The sequence below is a fragment of the Sphaeramia orbicularis genome, chromosome 7, assembly GCF_902148855.1.
Source record: "Sphaeramia orbicularis chromosome 7, fSphaOr1.1, whole genome shotgun sequence".
In the NCBI taxonomy this organism is placed as follows: domain Eukaryota; kingdom Metazoa; phylum Chordata; class Actinopteri; order Kurtiformes; family Apogonidae; genus Sphaeramia; species Sphaeramia orbicularis.
In genome coordinates this window covers 4,292,566-4,315,946 of record NC_043963.1, presented here as the reverse complement: position 1 = coordinate 4,315,946, position 23,381 = coordinate 4,292,566, and the positions used below count along the sequence as shown (strand labels likewise).

General features: G+C 37.9%; 1 protein-coding gene and 2 non-coding genes across 3 annotated transcripts in view; 2 read left to right on the top strand and 1 right to left on the bottom strand.

Annotated features, from left to right (window-relative positions):
- bsna (bassoon presynaptic cytomatrix protein a) overlaps nucleotides 1-22,663 on the bottom strand; it is a 210,243-nt gene extending 187,580 nt beyond the window's left edge. Inside the window, 1 exon segment of the mRNA XM_030138868.1 lies at nucleotides 22,034-22,663. Coding sequence (XP_029994728.1) covers nucleotides 22,034-22,663 — 630 coding nt within the window.
- trnar-ccu (transfer RNA arginine (anticodon CCU)) lies at nucleotides 5,876-5,948 on the top strand. The gene has a single exon. It is a non-coding gene; the product is annotated as a tRNA-Arg (tRNA).
- On the top strand, nucleotides 6,363-6,435 carry trnar-ccu (transfer RNA arginine (anticodon CCU)). The gene has a single exon. It is a non-coding gene; the product is annotated as a tRNA-Arg (tRNA).
- Nucleotides 22,664-23,381: the final 718 nt, after the last annotated feature.

The following is a 23,381-nucleotide window of genomic DNA, read 5'->3' as shown; positions in this document are numbered from 1 at the left end:
AGTCGTCTGTCAGGAGTGAATACATGTTATTAAATCAAATTAAATCTTGAAAGTCTGACTCAAAAGGTGAGCGACCTGTCAATCAAAGACCAACGCAGCCGATCATCAAATCCTTTAGTTTACCCCTAAAAATAATTAAAGGAGGAAGAATTTAATGATGGATCACAGCACATATTAGAGGGTCCCAATAAAACAGATGACCCCAGAATAAGACTCCATTTTAGACAGATGTTCATTATAGGACTATAGGAGTCAACTAGAGCTAATCCTAGTGGACGTCCACGGTATTACAACCTGTAGATACTTACACATGGGCTTCATGTTGAACTATCTTGCTCATTGGTCTGGATGAGTATGTTCTGTAAATGACCTCTGACCCCATGTTTAAAAGGACATGCTATTCTAAACTGTCACGTTGTTGTAAAGGTGTTGGTTTTTATTGTATGTCTTTCACACCTTATGGGACTGATGATAATGTTACCTTCTGAGCATGAAGTGTGATACAGGTGTGTGTGTGTGTGTGTGTTGACCTTCAACCATGAGAAAGAAGTTTAATTAGCCGTGATGAGTGACTGAAATAGCTCACGTGAAATTGACTGGAACGTGGCTCATATCCTGACATCCTCAGTCGGATCGATGTTCACAACCTCCTTAAAACACCTTTTCTTTCTTTCAGTCCTTCTTTGTTTCTAATCTGTACAAAGATGACAGATGCAATTGATCACATATTGTTTTTTCCACTTGTTTCTATATTTCTGTCGTCATCTCCATCCTGTCTTCTAACCTGTAGAATATGATATGCCAACAACTCTTCAGTTTAATGGAAAACTTTTAGACTCTAGAAAACTGTTTCAATCCCAGTTGGTAACCAAGGTTTTGATCAACATGTTCTGAACCCCTCGACATTAGGTTTAGAATGAGTAACGGGTCCAAGATGTAGAAAAAAGGCTGTGACAGAGTACAGGAAAACTGGAATAATAGTGGAATATTCATTATATTGGTCACATAAAAAAAAACTTTTTAGGAATATTCCCTCCAAATGTAGACATTTACTGTTTTTGGTTCACAAATGAAGAGATGATACATAAAACACAAACTGGAGCCTTCACTGATACTCAATTTATGCTTCCAGAAGTGAAAATTCTGCTAAATCTACTCAGAAATCACTCCAAATTAACGGATAGAACATTCCGTCAAAGATCCTGTAGGTTCCAACCTTCAGATCTGACATTTTACTGAAAGGACAGAGTTCCTTTGAGGTGAAAAATGTCATGATATCCACCAAATCTCTCCAAGAGAACTTCTCAGAGTTTTATTTCCCACTGCTCCACTTGGACTCCTCGTTTTATGGCTGTCTGGAGTCATGGGGGGGGAGGGGGGTTTCTGGGGTCACATTTAATCCTACAGATTGAACTGAAATCTGTTACGAGGGCCGTTCAATAAGTTCATGGTCTCACCCAGAACAGAACAACACAGACTGATAATTTTATTTTATTTTTCAACATAATCTCCATTTACAGCAATGCACTTGGTCCATCGATGTTCAAGCATCACTATCCCATCACGAAAGAATGTAACATCCTGTATTATAACAACCAGTATTTCTGGGTGAGGCCATGAACTTATTGAACAGCCCTCGTATATGGTCTTTCCAAAATGCACTTCAACTTCCAACACAAACATAATGACAAATTCTTCCACAGGATCTATTTCTGACCCATTCGGATCCAGAAAGTGTTCCACCAATATATCTAATATTTTTGTTTAAATAATGTGGACAGCATTAACAAGGTGGTACGAGTGGAAATGAAATTAACAGTGATGCATAACTGTTTGTAAATCTGCAGCCACAGAAACATCTTCAGATAAAACAGAGGTGTGTTAACCCTTCAGTGTCTGAGTGTTTGGACCCTAAACTCTTCCATAAATGGGTCAAAATGACCCGTGTTAAAGTCAATGTGTTTTTATGACACTTTTGTACTTTTGTCACTTTATGTATGTATGTTTTGACATTTGTATTATATTTTGGTCCACAAAAAGAATGATTTAACATTTAAAATATATATTTTTTTATTTTTTATGTTTTTTACTTTTTTTTTTCTTTCTTACAATTTTAAAATGTTTTTCAAATTATTTTGAAAATTTGAAAAGCAAGGTATATATACAGTAGTATATAATGTATAGTATATAACAGCAATAGAACAAGGAGTGAGTGGGTGAGTGAGTGAGTCCTTTGGTTTTGCTGGTGAATGAACCAAATGTTCTGATGTAATTCCGCTGTAAATGAATGCGGGTCATTTTGATCAACCTAAGTAAGTTCAGAGTGGTAATACAAAAACTACAATTACATAACATCTATAAAAGATAAGCTGAAAATTTAAATGGCAAGATGTCAATAACATGGTTTTTGAGGAATACCTGGAATATGAAATAATAATAACTTTTCACTCCAAAGATATTGCTAGAAAACAACCTCAACGGGTCATTTGGACCCACTTATGCATCTACGGGTTAAATAGTGGCTGTAAATTGAATGAAGTCGTTCACTAAATGACTGACAGAATGAATAAGATTTAACGGGAGGGACGGGAAGAGCTCAATCTGCAGATTTCTCCAGAAACTAATTAATGTGACACAGACACACACACATTTCTATTAGCGTCCCTACATGCATGCAGAGGCAGTGCGCAGAACAACCGCCAGGCAACAGGGAGGAAGAGGAGGAGCTGCCAAGAACCTGACGAACAGCGGGGAGAAACCAGAGGATGGACTATGGAGCCAAGACACTCATACTTCTACTGACGAACCTGCTTTGAGTCTGTGTTTTGTTGTTGTTTTCCTCTAGTATTGACTGTGGATCTCCGGACAGTTCTGCTGTAAACAGTGTGTTTGTCGGAGGTAAACAGAGTCCAGCCCTTCAGTCAACACAAGTGCATGTATGGTCCGTAATGAACACAAATAAACCAACACGTCCTAATGAGCTCAAGCAAACACGTGGCTTTATTTGCAACTCTGGCCCATTTTAATTCTTCTGTTTTCTCTACGAGTCCCACTTTTTGTGTTCATTTATTAATAACTGCATTCATAAGCAGACAGATGCATTTGGTAATGAATCTGACCATGACGAAAACTCCTCCAGTGGGTACAAGTGCAGAAATATACAAAATGATCAAATAAAACACATTCACGTACATATACAAGTTAAAACTGCTGATACATTAAATATACTGGTTTAATTGCTGCATTCAGGGACCAAATGGAATTCATGTTTATTCACTGAGGTGATGACTCAAGTACAAGTTTATCTTCATGTTTTTAGAGTTCCTTAATACATTCTGCACTTTGAAATCATTCTGATTACAAACTCCATCCTAACTGTCTACATGGACACTAGTTTTTGTTCCATTCTGTTCACGTATTAACCAGAGAGAATTTCAACCATCACAGGGGTCAAACATGCTTACAAAAAGTTGCATTTTCCATAGAGTAGTTTACATCTTTTAAGTCCATGTGACCTCATTATGTCTACTAATGTTTCCTTCAAAGATCTGACTTATTGTGACCACAGACAAATAATCAGGTTAATGGTTTATGTGATTAGAAGGTGTTAATATTTTCCAGTCCAACAGATACAGCAGAAAATATCATCACAGGAAACATTTTAAGACTGATATTTGGTCCTGAGTAAAAGCTGAAAAAGCCAGATGATTATTAAGTTAAATTTCAGACACGACAAAATGAAAATGATGTAAAATATGAAGCATTAAAACTAAATGACGTAAGGCTTGTTTTCCTCTAAATTAAAAGATTTTGACCTACATTATCACAATCAAAGTCCATATCCAAGATGAAAATGACAGAAGATGTGTTCAGTGTTGTGTTGTTTTACTTTATTATAGATTATAAATGACTTGATATTTATTTGGGTAAAGATCAGTACCAACTCGTAATATTTTATTCTCTGTCTTCTACATTCTTGTCTTAATTCTTCCACCTCTGCAGAGTTTAGACTCATTCCTTTATCCAGAGTTGGACCCTTCTTTTTTTATCAGCTGATAAATATTTTAACAAGCCTCTAAACCTAAAGTTGAGGCTTCAAATGTCCCTACAGAACCATTAACAAACATTACATATGCTGCCACCAGTCATTATAAAGCTGATTAAAACAGCCCCATAAGTATGTCAAAGGCGATCATAAAGAGAGTTCAGTAGAGCTGCTGGTTTTTTGGGGGCGATGAGTTTGAAGATGAACAATATTTTAATGTTCTGTTAAATGGTGCATTAAAGAACAGTTTAAAACATTCCGAGACATTTTATCATATAAATCGCTGAACGTCCTGAAAAATTCATGGTCTGCGGCTCTTCCAGACTGGATTTATTCGCCCGATACTGAGACGTGAACCGTCTTTCCCAGGTGTACATTTTCAGAGTTTGAATAACTCGTATAAATGAGTTGCAGATACACGGCGTGTGGGTGTTCAATATCCCTCATCCATATTCATAAACACTGCAACACTCGGGGTTTATCCTTTTAAGGTGCCAAACTGACAAAGGCAGCACAAACATCAAATGAAAAGAGGTTCATGTGGTTCATTCCAAGATGATACTTATCCATTTCAGAACCAAAAACACCACCCGTAATTCTGCAGGAGTGTAGGTGCAAACATGGCTCATGAGTTCGACGAGAACTCCTAATGCCATTGTTATTATAATGAGGACTTATGTTTTAGGACAGCAGGACCTTTTCAGTCTTACACACAAACATTAGAATTTGGTCTGAAATCTGCTCTTTGGTGGTGAACACTGTGGAGCATGGAATTTTTTGTTTTTTACAGCTTCTATCCTTCTAACATAATGTAGCATCTTCTAAAGCAGGGCCGTCAAACTCATTTTAGTTCAGGTTCCACATTACGGCTGCAACTAACGACAATTTTAACAATCGATTCATCTGTAGATTATTTAATAACTAACCAATTCATCAGATAAACACAAAAGACTCAATTCTCAAAGATCAGAATTAAACCCAAAGCAATTTAGTCTGCAGACAAGTCACTAATGATTACATCCCTGCAATAGGTTCAGGTTCAGTTAGATTTAGCATGCTACCTAGACTTGTTATGGCTAGAGACTAGTAAGATACAGTCTTCACCCAGCTCCTCTTATAGTCTATCAAACTAGAGTTGTATGTATCGGATCCAGTCAACAATAGGTAACAATAGTCAGGTGGTCCGATAAACAGAGATGGATGAAAACATCATAATTACAATAATAGTGTCTAACCAGCTAGCGGGCTAAAGTAGTCATGACACATAGGCTATTTTAAGCTAGGTTTACATTATGTTCCCGATGGCCACAGCAGCCCCGTTTGCCTAAAATGTAGCGTGCTGTGGTATTTTGGCCATTTTTTTTCTCCACATTAAAGTTTTGTTACATAAACGGTGCACTACGTTTCAGTCAAAGATGGCTGCTGTGTTTTCCTCTGTTCCACTACACAGGGTGCGGGCATGCCTCAATACTAATGTGCTCTAGATCCAACGAATTGACTGACGAATTTGTTGCCAACTCTTTTAAGAATTGATTTGAATTGATTTAATTGATTTGTTGTTGCAGCACTATTCCACATCCAGCCCAATGTGATCTCAAGTGGGCCAGACTAGTAAAAAAATAATAATAATCTATACATAATGTTATTTGCAAATGTTTCTCTGAGTTTTACAGTAAAAGAGGTGAAATTAGATTATGAAAATGTTTACATCTACAAACAACATGAAAAATAATTGCTAGTAAAATAATATTATGTCTCACTTTAACGTTTACACATGTGCGTTACTTACAGTAATTTTGAGAAATTTGAAGGTGAAACAGCACCATCCAAGCCCCAGTGGCCTAATGGATAAGGCACTGGCCTCCTAAGCCAGGGATTGTGGGTTCGAATCCCATCTGGGGTGATTGACAGCAGAGGGAAAGCACTGGGTCTATTACCCAGAGGTTGGTAGACTGAAACCCTCCTCTGCTAAGTCATTTTTAGGACAACCCAATGATTAAACAAACACTAATGTGTACAGGTCGTTGTTTCAGGGGCTAACACACACTGAGCAGGACTGTGTTTGTGTTTCTGCAAACAATGGTCTGGTCCGGTATTCACTGAGGTCTGATGATCCTATTGTCATCATTTATCTGTGAGCATCTTTAGGTTCATGAATGGAAGAACTGCACCCATACTTCACTGGAAAAAATCTGTGAGCTGAGGGGGGGTTCACTCTGCTGTCAGTTAAACCACAACAGTTTTCAAATAAACCTTCCATTTGAAAGCCTCGAAAAGACATATTGTCTGATGGGACACAATGGTGGACTTAACCAGAGCCCCAGTGGCCTAATGGATAAGGCACTGGCCTCCTAAGCCAGGGATTGTGGGTTCGAGTCCCATCTGGGGTGGCTGATACATCTCTTTTTGCCATTACAGCACAGTGTGGGGACAGTAATATACTTTCACAGAATGATTTTTAAGAGGAGAAATCATACACGTACGTAGTTTAGATAAAACCAAAAAGTCGGTCTAAGTCTGAAAAACCTCCTGTAAACATACAATATGTTTTTAACCAGTATTTATGGCTGTCAGATATTTCTTAATGTCCTTTAGTTTGTTGTAACAGTGAACAGAATATTAGCGCCTAATAGGGGTGGAATGCTGCACTCGTCTGTACTGAACTGTTTCAATTTGGGGCCTTCGATACAATACAGAGGTGTACCGAATGAATACACAGGAAAAACTACTGAGTATTTTTTCCAGACTCAAAAGTATTTTCCTCAAAAAGTGTAAATTTGACTCTATATTGAGTTTCCAGAGCGCTACCCAAAGAGTAACTTTTACTCTTTGTAGAGAGGGACCAAATGTTATCTGAGTAGAGTAAAATTTTCTTCAATTTGAGTAAATTTAACTCAGGCAAATTTCCTGTGTACCATGTGGCCTATGTGAAGAACGCAAACACTTGGCAAGCAGGGTGGACCCAAGCAGAACCCATGTGCAGGGTCTTCCCTATGTCCTCCTGAGACCCAGGAACGCATGTTTGTCCTCTGTAGTGGACAAGAGTTTCGCAGCTTTACTTTAAAATAAAAAATTACATAATGTTACATAATGTATTTTAAAAAATAAAAATAAAAAGTTCCTGAAAAAACTGTTGCATCATGCTGTCTCCAATTAAGGCAGTTATTTAATGTAAAATGGCGAAAATGTTAACTTACTGGGTGTCAGGAGGATATACATTCTGCAGTGGTGTTGCTGCTGAATTCTCAGTGCCACTGCAACCCCCCCCCCCCCGCCCAAAAAAAACCCAAAACTTTATTCCTTTATTCTGAGGCTGGGGCACCGGACAAGGGAGTGAGAGTATAACAGAGGCACAGAAGCCGGGTCAGTGTGTTAAGTTTCACTTTCTGTTTTCGGTACTTACGAGACCACCCCCCCATTACCCCACCCCCGCTCTTCACGGGTCTCCTTCACTGTACTGAAAATGTATTGAACCAAACCCCCCTGTACAAAAAACGTACCAAAAACAAATCTAGCACCTACACATTGATGACAAAATCAGCCCTGAACATGACAACATGTTTAAATCCATTTAGTAGAGCATGGTTTAGATCCATTGACCTCTGAGTTAATTTGCCCAGCACACTCCCTCTGCTCCACTCTGCTGTCAATCACCAAAGATGGGACTAGAACCCACAACCCCTGTGTTAGGAGGCTAGTGTTCCATCCATTAGTTCACTGAAGCTCTACATCAGTGATAATGATCGCCACTTTAATGTGACATAAAGGTCAAATAACATCATGCCATCCGTGTTCCCTAAATGTCACCTTCTCTGACTGGGACGTATCGACCATTATCTGTCTATTATCAGTGTCAGTCTTCGACTTCAGCCTCTTCAATGTTATCTGACGCCAAAAGCTATAGAAACGTCACATGATATGGCCACTGGTGCTGCTTACTGGATTATCGGAGTCCATTCATGACGGTGGGATTCTAAGGTTAAGTATTAATCTGTAATTCTAGACACGACGCTGTCATCGACACTTAATATGGTAATAATGTAACTAAAGAAAACCTGAAAAGCTCCATTTTACCTGCGGAGATGCAAGGTAAACGCTCTGAGCTTCATTTTCATTACTTCATTTGGATAAATTACCCGTCGATCAACTCACTTCAGAAACATTTTGAAGCCATGTGCATTGTGTTGCCACTTAAGTACACATAATGAATTCCACCTGACCTGTTAATATAGAATAATCTCTTTAGCTCGGCTGGCTAGGTCTGCTAAATGTTATCTGATGTAAATGGAATCAGAGCGTAGTATGGTGGATACGTGGCTGCTTATTAGATTACCAGGACACACGCTGCATTGATTAGCAATGATAATAATGGATAATGTTCAGTTTAAGTTTTAATCCATAGACACAACAAGGCTGGAGCTGTGCCACGCTCAGCTCAGGGAAGAGGATTTTAAACATCTGCAGCAACAGTCGCAACATTAACCCTTAGCTCCTCCGCTGGCATTTTTAAACATTTCTCTCTCCTTCCTTTTTTGTTTTTTCTTGTTTTGGTGATCATTTTAGCTGTTGCAGCTTTTGGCATGAAATTTGGCAAGAACTTTTCTTTTTAGTTCTATTTCTTAAAAATCCAGTATATAACATTTCATTTAGAAGAAAACTAGTGATACCTGACCGTTTTACTGTATAGTAGCGGGAAAAAAATATTAGACCACCCCTTGTTTCTTCAATTTCTTGCTCATTTTAATGCCTGGTACAACTAAAGGTATATTTGTTTGGACAAATATAATGATAACAACAAAAACAGCTCATAGTAGTTTCATTTCAGAGCTGATATCTATCCATTTTCTATGTTTTCTTGATAACCAAAATCACTTCAGTTCTTACATCAATATCTATGTCATTGTACTGACAAAACAGTGCTTTTAGACATTCCATGTTTTCTTTTCTGTCTGTTTTAGTCACATGATACACACAGGGGTTAGTGCTGGATTGCATAACCATTGTTTTTGATGACTTTTGATGGTCTAATAATTTTTTCTGCGACCGTATTCACCAGTTTCAACCATCTTCCCATTGTAGGCTGATGCATGAAATTCTTATTTTTTTTCATACTCATTCACATTTCATATGTTCTGTTGTGTCATCTTCACACTGATGAATCACATGTTCACTTAAAAGTAATTTGCACACACATACACAAACAAATTAAATTTGGCCATATGGTCCCATAATATACCTAAAAAAAAAAATCAAGTAATTCATGTATCAGCCTACAATGGCAAAATTGTTGAAACTGATGGAATACAGTAAAAATGTCAAATATCACTAGTTTTCTTCTAAAAGAAATGTCGATATTAGAGAATGTATGATTATATACTGTAACAGCACTGAGCTTAAAAAATACGGTTATAATGGAAGTCAATGGCTGATATCTGACACTATAGAAAAAATACTAATCCAATCAAACCAATATTGTTACTAATCTTTGACACATCCAACGCTCTCATCACAAGTAATACACCATGTCCCTACTATTTATTACATGGAAAATATTACATTTTAGGTGTGTGGGTTGTCTTGTTTTGTTTTTTTGAAATAAATCATTCAGAATTGAAATAATTTAATTGGCAGGCTTAAAATCCTGAAAACTGTTAAATGTTTGGTCGTTTTGAGCAGGGCTGAACATACTTAGGATTTTTTTTTTTTTTTTTGGGGGGGGGGGGGGGGGTGTTAAGGATTTTATAGCAGTTTTTTTTCCATGTGTACATTTTTGCCAGAGGGTAGTAAATTTGAGGAGGACATAAGGGTTAAAAATGATCTGTGTGTTTCTATCCCACAGGTCTACAGCACAATGCATCTTACTTTAACTTTCAGGTAAATATTAGATAAATGTAACCCTCTTGATGTTAAAATCTGTTCCCAAACATTTAAATCAGGACTAAAACTCATTGACTTTTATAAAATACATCATACTCTTCATCAGTTTTGTGTTAATAACTTGAGATTTATGTCAGGATGTCATTTCATTTGGTGACTGTTTGGGTCTTTATGGGTTAAAACATAAACTGTTATTTATATAAAACATCTGATTGTGACTGTGATCCAGGACAGTCGGTTCCGTATCCAAACATCCTGTGGGTTTTCATCTGTGTTTCTGAGTGGATAAACCGTGGATAAAGTGACTCCTACCAGGATCTCCACAGCTGTGTTTGCGGGAGGATAAACCTCTCACTGGTGGGTTTTTTACAGCATCGTTTGGACCGGTAGTAAAAGGTTTTAATGCAGCTGGGTTTATTTTACATAACGGGAAGAGCCCACATTGACCGCAGAGTACAAAGGCTTGAAATGATGACAGAGACAGTTTCTGTCCAAAACAAAATGAGCCCAATCTGCAAAACTTTGCGGCATACAATAAACCTACAGTGAAGATACACAGAAGAATATAAATGACCTGGAATTTTTTTCATTTTTATTATGAATGACTGTTTATATTGTGTATTTATGCACAATGAGCCTAATTCAAGAACCACTCATACTATTAAATACGTCCTTTAATACAACATATGAGTGACTTATGGAACCTGTTTTTGTATTTTGAATTTTATTTTAGAAACAAACGCAACTTGTGCTGTAAGTACTTTGCTGTAATAAAACCTATTTTCACTATATTACTGTATACTGCAAGACTGTGATTTACTATGGAGCTGAAACCCTTTACATGTCGTGATTTGTTGACATTCTGTTTGACACAGGTTGATTTGCTACATTAATGTGGGTTATTTGGACATTAGTTACAAGTGTTTTACTGATTTGAAAAATAAGAGATGAAAAAAATGTCCAGTTTGTCAAACCAACAAAAAAAAAAAAAAACAGTGAAAAAACACTAAAAGAGGCCTATGATGAAATAATCTAAAAAAATAACTTCCCTATTTTTAAATTTGTTTTTAAAAGAAATTTACTTAGTGCTATGATTTTCAGGGGACGAAATGTGACATTTATCATTTAAACCTATAAGGACTACCATTATAACAGGCCACCCAGACTTCTTTATTTTGTTTTTGATAGAAAAGTGTCAGAAAATGTCTTTTTTTTGCCAATTCTCTCCTTTTCATTTTAGAAAGAACTTGACTTTCAATATCTGGCTATTAATTATCATTATTATATGTAATAAATGCTTAAAACAGTGTGTTATAGTTAAAAGAAAAAAATCTGACTTGAATTTTTATCATATTTATTATGAAATAGAACTGTTAATGTGCATAATGAAACTTTAAGAGGTGACAAAAATAAAGTTTCAACTATTTTCCATGTGTTCAAACATTTGAGTTTGTCTAGATCATTGTGTGTCCGTGTTCTTCTTCTTCTTTTTGGTTCGGTCTAGTTCATTTGGATCCTGTTGATAGTCTGTGTTCACTTTGTGTCTAGTTGTAATCCTCCATGTCTCCCTCACTGACTGCACTCTGCTGCTCTCGGCTCCGCCCACTTCCACCCCTCCCCTTCAGCCAATGCAGACTTCTACCCTAACGTGTTATAGACCAATAGAAAGAACCCGATCTCAACTTTCAAGTAACATTTGGAATTTGTTAATAGTGGTTGTTATGGCGCCGGAGACACAATCGTCTATAAAGGGTTAACTCCTGCCCATGTATTTTTGAGTTTTACTTGCGTATTTAGTGAAAAAACACAACAAACCCGTGAATGTGGGTTAATCACAGGCATCCACCCGGCTAGTTCACCTTGACCGTACAAAGCCTGGTGTTCCTCAGGAAGCGTCATGGTGGGACTGTTTATTAGATCACCAGGACTGAGGGAACATTGATTAGAAGGACAATAATAGAGAAGACAGTGGATGTTAATAGAAGTAGAGAACTAATCCATAATTCATAGGAACATGAACAACAGGCCACAGCAGTACTCCACAAGATGAAGAAGAGTTTTGTGTTTAATCCATATCTGTTTGGCTTTTTTTTTTTCTCTCCAGTCTGAAGCAGATGATGAAGCAGAGGGAGGTGAATCAATAGGAACGGAACCACTGTGAAAAATTAACATTAACTTTGTTTGTTCTAATGAATAGTCCAAATTGCTGTAAGTAAAATTAAGATGATTTAACAAAATGCTTCTGTCTGAGCTCATGATAAAGATCCATAAGCATCTGCATGTCAACTTTAAAGTTAAAAATACAAATTTATTTAAATTTTTCTTTGTAAATCAAGGTTTACGTAAAGATATTTCGCATTTTCATCTGATTATTGAAATTATAGTTGGATTAATTACACAGTGACCAATAACAACGATTCACAAATTAACCTGAATATTGAGTGAAGTTTCCTCTCAGTTACAGCCTGCGTTAACCTCCTAAGACCCAGCTATGGGTTTTCTGTCCACATTTGTGAATAAGTTTCACAGCTTTTAAAAAAAAACAAAAAAAAAACCATAACACGCTGTGCACTTTTAATCCCCCTCGGCCAAATACAGTGTAAGATTGTGTTGAAAGTTATTGCCCTATAACCCTATAACACCAAACATATCATATTTGATCCATGAATTTTGAAGCCCTCTACGTGATCAGTGTGATATTTTTTTCTTGAAAATCCTGATGTATACAATTAGATACATACAATACAAAGATAATCCATCAGGGAGGAGGACTTCATTCACCAGAGGCCTTTCCAGTGACACTACAAGACTGTCATTAATGAGGAAGGAGGAAGAACTTTGGCAATTCTGAAAAGGAATTAATTTGTGAGACATGTTTGTGTTATATTGTGTTTTTGTTTGTTCAAAATTAATATTTGAACATTGAGACCCAATGTATCAAATATGATACAAAATTGAAAATCATACATGGAAACTGATATTTGAAAAACTGTATTTTAGGTTGTTCAGAAGGACCAATAAAGGCTCCGGTTTCAAAGAACTGGAATTTTCTGTCAATGATTTAATGGTTTAAGCTTTACAGGGTTAACCTTCTAAGACCCAGCTATGGTTTTTTTCACAGCTGTATCCTTAAAAAAAAAACAAAAAAAAAAAAACAACTGTCCACTGCTGAGGACATTCCATAGCAATTTTGAAAAATGCATCTAAAACCTGTTGCATCATGATGTTTCCAACATAGGCAATTATTTCATTAAACAAAAGCCAAAACTTTAAGTAATAAAATCAATCCCCCCCAAAAAACTAGATACTTTTTTCATGATTCATGCATGAAAGAGTTAATAAAGAAAAAATAAAGGTTGGATTTATTGTATATGGCTGTTTTGTTGCATGACTGTATATGAAGTTTAGTGCAGATCTTAGTAAACGTCTTGTATTTTGCAGTTGTGGTTCAGTAGAATGGCCCGGGTCTGTACTGTACGTGGATGACGGCTGGCTTTTACCCTGTTGTGTTTCAGTCCATGTAGTGTTTCCTCCCGTGTCCTCAGGGAAATCCCACCAATTAATTAACATCACAATTTATTGCACAGTTCGCTTGCATGAATAATGTTGAACCAAATGGGGACGACTGTGTGCGTCTGTGTGTGTAAATGTACTTGTGACTGTCTGAGTCAGTGTGTACTTGTGTGTGTGTGTGTATATATATATATATGTGTGTGTGTGTGTGTGTGTGTGTGTGTGTGTTCTTGTTAATTTATCACAAGTGCAGTCCAAATCCCTAAGTCGGGGGGCTTATCAACTCCTCCCTCCTTCCACTTCATTAGCATCATCCCCTGTTATTAACCTGCACCGGTGTTTCCATACGTTTAAGTGGACGTTCCGTTGACTCGTGTTCCTTTCCTGGACACTGACCCTTTAAGTCGAACCTTAAACCTTCCCTTTTAACAGTTTACATCGTCAGGACGTACATGTTGCATCCCTCGACATCAGGGATACATGAGCACACACTCCCGTCGATGTGTATGTGTGCGCAGATCAAAGTGTGGTCTTAGCACTGATCCCACATGAGCCCGGTTAAAGCTGCCGTACATTAAATACAGAGGCGGAATTAGCCGTCGCAGACAAAGTCCACGCCTCATTACATAAGAACCACTGAGTTGAAACAGCAACTTTATCAGAAAAAACTTTAGCAAATCATCTCGGTGAATAAATCATTTCAGTTTAATACTGACATGTTCCGACAGACTCTAACGACATGTTTAACAGATACTTCAGAATTAGTAAATGATTGATTATTCCCTAAAAGCACTGTAGTCTGACAATCATGGGACTGTGAAATGTGCAATAAGGCTACATTCAGACTGCAGGCAAACGTGGCCCGAATCTGATTATTTTGCCCATATGTGACCTGTATCTAATCTGTTAAATCTGATTTTTTCAAATTTGACCCAGACCACTTTCATATGTGGTCCTCAATCCGATACGCATTCGATAATTTGCAATGTGACTTCAGTTTGAACGGCCAGGTCGCATTTATCTGACCTTTACGTCATTGAAATGCGACAAACGTCACAATTCTGCGTCCCAGGAGGAGGAGCGGCGGGAAAAACATATTTACTTCCGTGTCTGCATGGTCACATATTACTTCAGGACCTCTTTTGTGCATGTGGGTCACTTCAGGGTCGCATTCAGTTCACACTCAAAACTGATAGAAGTCGCATTTAATGTGTAATATGAACGAGCACACAAAAAAATTGGATTTCACCAAAAAATCCAAATTGTGCATTAAGACCAGCTGTCTGAATGCAGCCTGAGAGTGGATGTTGGCAGTGTTTTGTGTTCTTTCACCATTTTATTATGCTTATAACTTTCCAATGTATTCTCTTTTGTTGCCATTTTATTTGTTGGATTACATTTATTATTTTTGAAGTGTACATTCGGGAGTTTCCCCACCAATTTTGTGATGCAATCATGTGTAATCAACGCCTATTCTATTCTACCTAGAAAAAATAAAACAATCGTTGCTCTTGTTCTTTTTTCTGTCCAAAAAAGAGTAAAAGATTCTAGATTAAAAGCATTTATTGTCATTCACAAAGTGAGGAAACATGTTCTCTGTACAATGAAATTTTTGGTTAGCTGTCCACAAAATACTCAATATGTAAAAACAAGTATGAATATATCTTTTTTTAAAAAGAACAAGACAGATGCAAAAATGTACATGGTAATATATAAATGGTGAAATTCTGCCTGTGCAAACTGCAGATGTAAACTGCTACAACTTCAACTTTCAACTTTATTTATCCTTAGAAAGGATATGTGTGAAGCAGAGGTCATAAACACATAAACACATACTCAAAAACCCATTCACAGAAACAGCACCACCAGATGCCACCACAATAAAATTACACAACACAGACAAACACAATGGAGCCACTCCCTTCCCACAACACACACTACACAAGTTAATTGTCGTAATGGCCATGAGCATGAAAGATAAATAAATAATCACAAAATAAAAAAAATTGCAGCTATCAGCCAAGTGAATTCAGATTCCTGATAGTCGCAGGAATAAAGGAATCCTTGGCACATCCAGTTCACAATTGAAGAAGCCTAAAACGGCGACCAGAGGTACAGTTATACAAATGAAACTGAGATTCAACCAAAACAACAGTCATAATCCAAAGGGATGCATCAATCAATCAGATGATCATTTTTTCACCTGATATTTACCTTTTCGACTCAGTGTTTCAGATTGGTAGTGTTTCCAATAAAAACAAGAATCTACAAAAGCATGACACCCCAGAAAGCCCAATCTGACAGGAAGAAAACAGGAAAACAAACGTGAAACCCTAATAATCAACAGAACTAAAACACTCCCAAAGACGTTCCACCAAATAATCACTTCCTGTTGCTGTGTCACATGATTAATTCACTGCCCCACCCCTTTTTGTAGATGAGTGGCAGATTCTTTCACCTTGTATTACCACAAATAAATACTAAAGGAGGTAAAAACAAGTAGGAAAATGATGAAAATTATAAATATAAATAATTCTTGTTATTTTATTTAGAGCTCATTAACCTTTTTTCATCCATGCTCACTGTTTTCAGCTGTTACCATTTCATATAACTGTGCATGGTCTTTGAAAAACCGGATTTCTAACAATAGCTGTCAGCCTTTGCATAATTCACTGTTCCCTGAGAGGCCCTTTAGGAGAAACTATTATTATTATTATTATTATTATTATTATTATCATCATTCTACCTGTGTGAGCCTTGCATTTATATGTCAGCTTATGAAAGAGGCCCAGAGTAAAGCTTATTCCATGAATTTGATAATAATACCACATTATTCTCCTCAGGTCTGTGAATCATGTGAGTGACTCAGTATTGTCACTATGAATAGAGCCAGTCCTTCGCTGCTGCTCAACACAGTGGATGCTAATTTGCTCTCATGGAGCATCAGGGTGAGGGATGTACTGTACACATGGATGATTCAGGTGCCAGCGTTCACCTCGCACTGCAACTGAAACACGAGGCACCACAGCAACACAACCACGGCTGTTTGTTTTAATCCGGAGTACTGTTTACGCTGCTGTCGGCCAATGAACAGCCTCTGGACCTGGCATTGGTGGCGATCAATGGGCGCCAGCATTCATCAGATAATATATCAGATATATTGCCGGGTTTTCCATAGTATTCTAAGCACCGAGGCCGTTTTGGGGATCACCTAAGACGAATTAACCCTATAAGGACTATTATTATAACAGGCTGTCTACATTTCTTTATGTTTGGGTGTTTTTTTGCAGTAAAAGTGTCAGAAAATGCCTTTTTTCCCCCCAGTCTTTTGCACTTTTTTTCCAGGAAGAACTTAACTTTCAATACCTGACCATTAATCACCATTATTATATGCAATAAATGCTTAAAACAGTGTTATAGTAAAAAATAAAAAATAAAAAAACAGACTTTTATTATCATATTGATTATGACAACAGCAAATGTGCAGAACAAAATTTTGAGATTATAGAAATAAAACTTTCGACTATTTTCAATAAGCTCAAACATTTTAGTTTGTCTAGATCATTCTGTGTCCACGTCCTTCTTATTTTTATTTCTTTGTAGTCATTTTTATCCTGTGTGATAGTCTGTGTTCACTTTCTGTCTAGTTGTAGACAGAGCCCCTCATTTCACTGACAAAAACATCCATTATCTGCATCTTTTACAGACACTGCATCTGTGTATTCCCTGGCTAGCTCTCTGGATATAGATTTACATATATATAGAAACATACATGCCTTTATTTAATATTTACTTGTAAAATACAACAATGAATGAACTATACAAACTGGAAAATACAGATTAAAAAAAAAGCAAACTTCACAAAAACACACTGGTAGAACACTCCAAAACAGCACTATCACTAGAACAGACAATTATTTACACAAATTCACAATAAAAACACAGCTAAAACCTCATTAATATGATGTTAAAGTAATAAAAATCTTCCATCTCTCTCTCACTGACTGCACTCTGCTGCTGTCAGCCCCGCCCACTTCCAGCCAATGCAGACCTCTACCCTAATGTCTTATAGACCAATAGAAAGAACCCGATCTCAGCTCAAAGATGATGTTTGGATTTTGTCAATAGCAGTGAAAATGTACACAGTCGTCCATAAAGGGTCAATGTAAAATCTACGTAGACGGCAGAGTTTTCACAGCTGTACGATCACGTTATTACGCAAATATTGAAGGATAAGAGTTGAAATAAACACCCAAGCTGTCTGAAAACGTCGGGATAACCCCGTATGGTCATGTGATTGAGTCTGAAGGTCGTCTGAGGTCTGATGTTCGTCACCGCTCTGACGGTTTAAACCCATCACCAAAGGCAGGCGCTGACCTCATCTCCATCAAAACCAGACCTTTACCCTCCTCACGCTCCCCTCTCATCTCAATACTATGACAGTCGCAATAATCTGTCCATTCCCTCGGTCTTCTCCTCCTCTTTTTTTACCAATAGCTGTTGCCGATCCCCTCCTCGTATCACACCTGAGTACAATAAACTCACTCGTACACTGTCACGACCCATGTGTCTTGTCTCGGCACATTAATGGAGAGTCTGTCAGCGCCTCAGGAATGAATTACTGCCACTCGCTGAGCCTTTACACTCACTGTCTGTCACACACACTCACAAAGATCGACATTACAGACAAAGTTATTCAAAACAGGCTTCTCTGCATTTCACTTCCATTCCTCCGCTGACGCATGTTTCAGTGAAGGAACAACTATGACAACTGTACTCTCCAACAACAAGATAGTTAACAAACCATCCATGAAGTCTAGAAACAAACAGAAATAATAAAACCTACGTAATATAGAATCATATGTAGCGTAGAGTCGATGTTTACCAAAGTGTGTCCCCACAGTGAAAAAGAGGAGGATAAAATGGCAAAAAAACAAAACAAAAACACAAACAAAACTTTCATGTAAATACGTTCGGAGTTCAATTTTACTAAAAGTTACTCAATCCAATATGGCCGCCACCATGTCACGTCACATCATGCAATGTATGTTTTCTCTTGGTCACTGCTTACAGTCTCATACGTGAATGTTAGAGCCAATCGGATTTCACCATCATGTGTTGCCGGGTAAAATAATTCTAATTTAATGCTCAGAATCAACAACTGGAGCGCAGAATAAATGTAATGAAACTGTTGATTTAACCCATAAAGACCCAAACAGCCACCAGTGACCAATATCATCTACTGATATAAAATGATTAATACCTGTTGATCCACTAATCCTATCAATACGTGTAAATAATTGGTGTAAAATACAGTTCTTCATCTTTTCATGGTTATCAGATATGACCCATTTGGAAGTTCAGAGGCTCCATAGTTACCATGGAAACACTGTCATTTTCTGCAACACTGATTCACCAGTAAAACCCATGGAGTTGGATCAATGACAGTGGATGGACACACTGGGTTTATGTTCAGTTATTGATGTATTTGCTGAAAAATTCCCTTTTTCTTCAGTTTTCTCTGTTTCTGATATAATAACCTTGAACTTTAATCTGAGCTTTTATGAACATCTACATAATCAGTGAATTAAATGTAGCAAAATACCGGATTTTCACTGAAAAAAAGGCAAAAAAAGGAAGAGAAATAGAGGATAATATAATAATAAATAGGTGATAATTCACTTCAAAATGGTGATATAGAGAGAAAAAATTCATTTTGAAACTGAAACAAACGTAGCCCTGGGTCTTTATGGGTTAACCAATCAGATTTCATGTTGGCCACACTGGGGCAACCAAGTTAATTTTCACTTGTTCCATTGGCAGGTTTTTTTGCTTGAATTAAGAAAACAAATCTTGAATTAACCAAAAAAAAAAAAAATCTGCCAATAGAACATGTGAAAACTGTCTTGTAAGATTTCTTGAAATAAGATTTTCAAGATCTATTATCTAAAAATAAGTTCTTATATCTCACTAACAAGTTACTCTTTAGGTGATGATGCTTCATTTTAAGTATGACAAGATATTTGGACTAGAAATGAGAAAAATACACTTGGTAACATTTAGATTTTTTCCAGTGTGAAAGTTTTAACATTGCACAAACTCGCTCTCTTTTCCAGGCATCATTCATCTCTCCTGCCTCAAACCTCCTCTTTCCCTCCATCGATCACTTTTCCTTCACTGCTTTCACTCCCTTCATTTCAATCTCATTCAAGTCAAAGATTAATTATTGGCACAAAAAATAAAGTGACAATGCCCAAAACAAAAAGTGCATCATATTTGTAGTGTCCAATGTTTTACTGACCTAATACTTTTACTGTTGTCCATCCTCTGAATCTGAAACATTAATCAACAACGGTTTCTGTCCTCCCACAGGATTTAATATAATTTACAGAAGGTGAGTTACATCTGTTTAAATTACAATAAAGCTTAAATTCCTCATGAAAAAGGTTATTATATTTGTCTTTATATTTGTGTTTGTGAATGTGACCATCATCACCCTGGATATGACCTCATCCTGTGAATCTCAAAAGAATCTGGATACTGTAGCATGTTTTCATCTTATTCTGTTTGTGATTACTGCACAGCCACTAAATGATGTAGCAGAGACACAAACAATGGCATCACCAATACTGAAGCAAACATTATTGTGTCCAAACATCAAAACCAGCCCCTGAAGCCCACGTCTATATCTGCATCCTCCTCCATTGTCCTACATGGTTAAATATCGCCTGTTTTTCTCGTCTCCTATCGCTGACAGTAGATGAATGAAGGGAAAACAAAGCTACAACATGATCCTGTCTTCAGTGTGACCTAAGATTAGGCTGCAGTTACTGAAATATGAGATTAAACTCCTGCAAAGTGTGGCAAACATCACACAGAATACAGCAAGAGTAGGTAAGTGAATCCGTGTATCATTCGTTCTTTTCACATTCAATTGAGAATCCACAATCGAAAAATTAAAAAAATGAATCATTACTTCATTATTCATGTACAAATCAAAAAACAAAAATAAAAATAAAAAACAAGTTGTTTTTCATTCTTTCAATTGTACACACAAATTACAAATTGGAAATAAGGAAATGGACCAAATGTGGGGTTTCATGTTGACATTTTTGATATCCGATTTGGTTTGACCCAGAAATTACTGACTTCTTTGTTACATGAAGTGTCTTCTGCTTAGACTGTCTACCATGGACGCACTGAATTAGACAAAACAACAATACCTGGAAGATCCTGACGATTTTTTCAGTTGTCATGTCATCCTCCTTCAGAGTAACACATTCGCTGCCTCTGAATAACACCAAATTCTCCATTATCGCAGAATGCATTAGGCAGAAAACTAGCAAACCCACGATTGTCCAGCTCAACACACCAAGAAGTCAGTAACTTCCGGGTCAACCCAAATCAGATATCAAAAATGTCAACATGAAACCCCACATTTGGTCCATTTGTTTATTTCCAATTTTTAATTTGTGCGTACAATCGAAAGAATGAAAAACAACTAGTTTTTGGATTTTTGATTTGTACATGAATAATGAAATAACGAGTCAGTTTTTTCATTTTTCAGTTGAGGATTTTCGATTGAATATAAAAAGAATGAATAACACACAGATTTAACTAGGGGCATGTATTGGCAACAATCTGGTGATACGATACAAATCGCAATACTAGAATCACGATACGATATATCACAATATATCATGACACTGTTAAAAAAGCCAATTTTTTGTTTGTTTCTTTTTTTTAAATGATTATTTCCTTGAAGAATTGAATTATACCAGAAATCTGCACAAATACTTAACACATTTTTATTGGATCACAACAGGATCTAATGCTATATCACAAAATGTTCCTGTGTTAAAACTTAAATTCCGTTTTACAGACATTACAGTTTAAGATCCTGTTCAAATGTTCATATTCTATTAGTTCAGAACTAACATCAGAACATTATTTTTGTGCAATTCCAACAAAGGAACTAACATTATTTAATAAAAGAGTGTTAAATAATAATAAATAAAAGAAAAACAAAACAACAAAAATGAACCTCCACAATATCTGCATTTGAATAAATATCTAAAAATATCAATACAGTACTTCTTAATATCAATATAGTATCGTGAAATGAAATATCGTGATATATTGCAGATCCGATATTTTCTTACACCCCTAGATTTAACTGGATACTAGTATTTAATATAAAAACATTAAATAGAATTCCCTCAGTTGTACATAAATGACATATCCCAAATATAATCACAACCAGTATAAGCGTTGTAATCGAGTAGCTGTATGTAAAAACAAGGTTGGTTGAGATACTGGCTATGGCTGACGTGCGGCACAGGGGAAATATTAACACTTTGATTTGATGGGGACATAAACATTTAGCCACCAGCTGAAATGACTTCATGATGATCATAATGATGCAGCATGTTCGGGATCTCCCATTAGACTTGGCTCAGTAACAGCCACTCAAGTTCAAAAAGCAAACAACAGTCTCCAGACTAAGGGGTTACCTGATGATAGCCATGTCCACTATATGCGAAAACACACCGCTTTGTCCACTCCATACTCACACACGTTAGCGACAGCTGGACTTACCTCGGTGAGGTGTGGGTTGGGGTTGAATCCACACTGGTTACAGACGGTGGCCTTACACTGGGTGCAGGTGTTGTAGTTGGGAACGGCCGGTGGGTTGGACAGCTCCGTGGTGGTGCACACGGGGCACAGTTTGCTGCTCGGCATCGGTGCGATCTGCGGTAACGAGTACGGCGAGGTGGGGGTCACGCTGCGGTCCGGAGACACTGACGGGGACCGGCCTGTTCTGGAGCCGCCCGATCCGCTGAAGTCGACTTGAAGGTTTCGACGAGACGCGTGTTGACCGGGACTTTGGCCGTGGACGCCCATGCCGGACCCCGCTGGACTGTGACCCATTCCATGACCGGAGCCCGGGCTCTGTCCTGACTGCATGTGTCGGGGGGAGGAGGGACTGTCGTGGGTGGCCAGGCGGTAGGGTTCGCCAGCTCTGGATCCTATACCTCCACTCATTCCCATTCCTGCTCCTATTCCTCCTCCGCTCATTCCCCCCATTCCTCCGCCCATTCCCCCCATTCCACCACCCATTCCCCCCATGCCTCCTCCTCCACCCATTCCACCCATTCCTCCTCCTCCACCCATTCCACCCATTCCTCCGCCCATTCCCCCCATTCCTCCTCCACCCATTCCGCCCATTCCTCCTCCACCCATTCCCCCCATGCCTCCTCCACCCATTCCCCCCATTCCTCCTCCACCCATTCCTCCCATGCCTCCTCCTCCCATTCCACCTCCTCCCATTCCTCCCATGCTTCCTCCTCCCATTCCTCCCATTCCCCCTCCTCCTTGGCCACCCTGTTGCATGCCGGGCTTCGGGCTACCCATTTGACCGACTGGGCCCCTGAAAGAGAAGAAACAGAAAGAAAAATCATCAGTGTTGGTCTGAATTCAGCTTCTACACAACCTCCTCTAGACCTCAGTGGTGAGGATGGTCCTCAGCCATGAAGGAAAGCTTGGACTATGTCCTTCATCTAAGGTCACAACCTCTGGATAAACTCCAAAACAGTAAGATCACAAATACAAGAAGCTGAAATTAATTTCCCAACAAGTTGTCTGGGCTCCTTCAAGAGAAGGTTTGGAAATCTGGGAGAAGCTCTGAGCAGAACTCTGTGATGAGCTGTTGAAGTGGGTAGAGGTCCTTACGGTCACCTCCATTGTGACACCCTTGGACTAGACCAGGACTCACTGGAAGGATAATATATCTTCCTTCAGAAGGAGTTGGACAAAGGTGACAATGGACAGAACGCCTGATCATTTCTGTTCCTACTGATGACGCCTTAACGATCCGATGGACCAAGAGATTTGGAGGTATCCAATGTATTTTTGTTTCCCCAAGGTTTTTTTTCATCCATCAAAG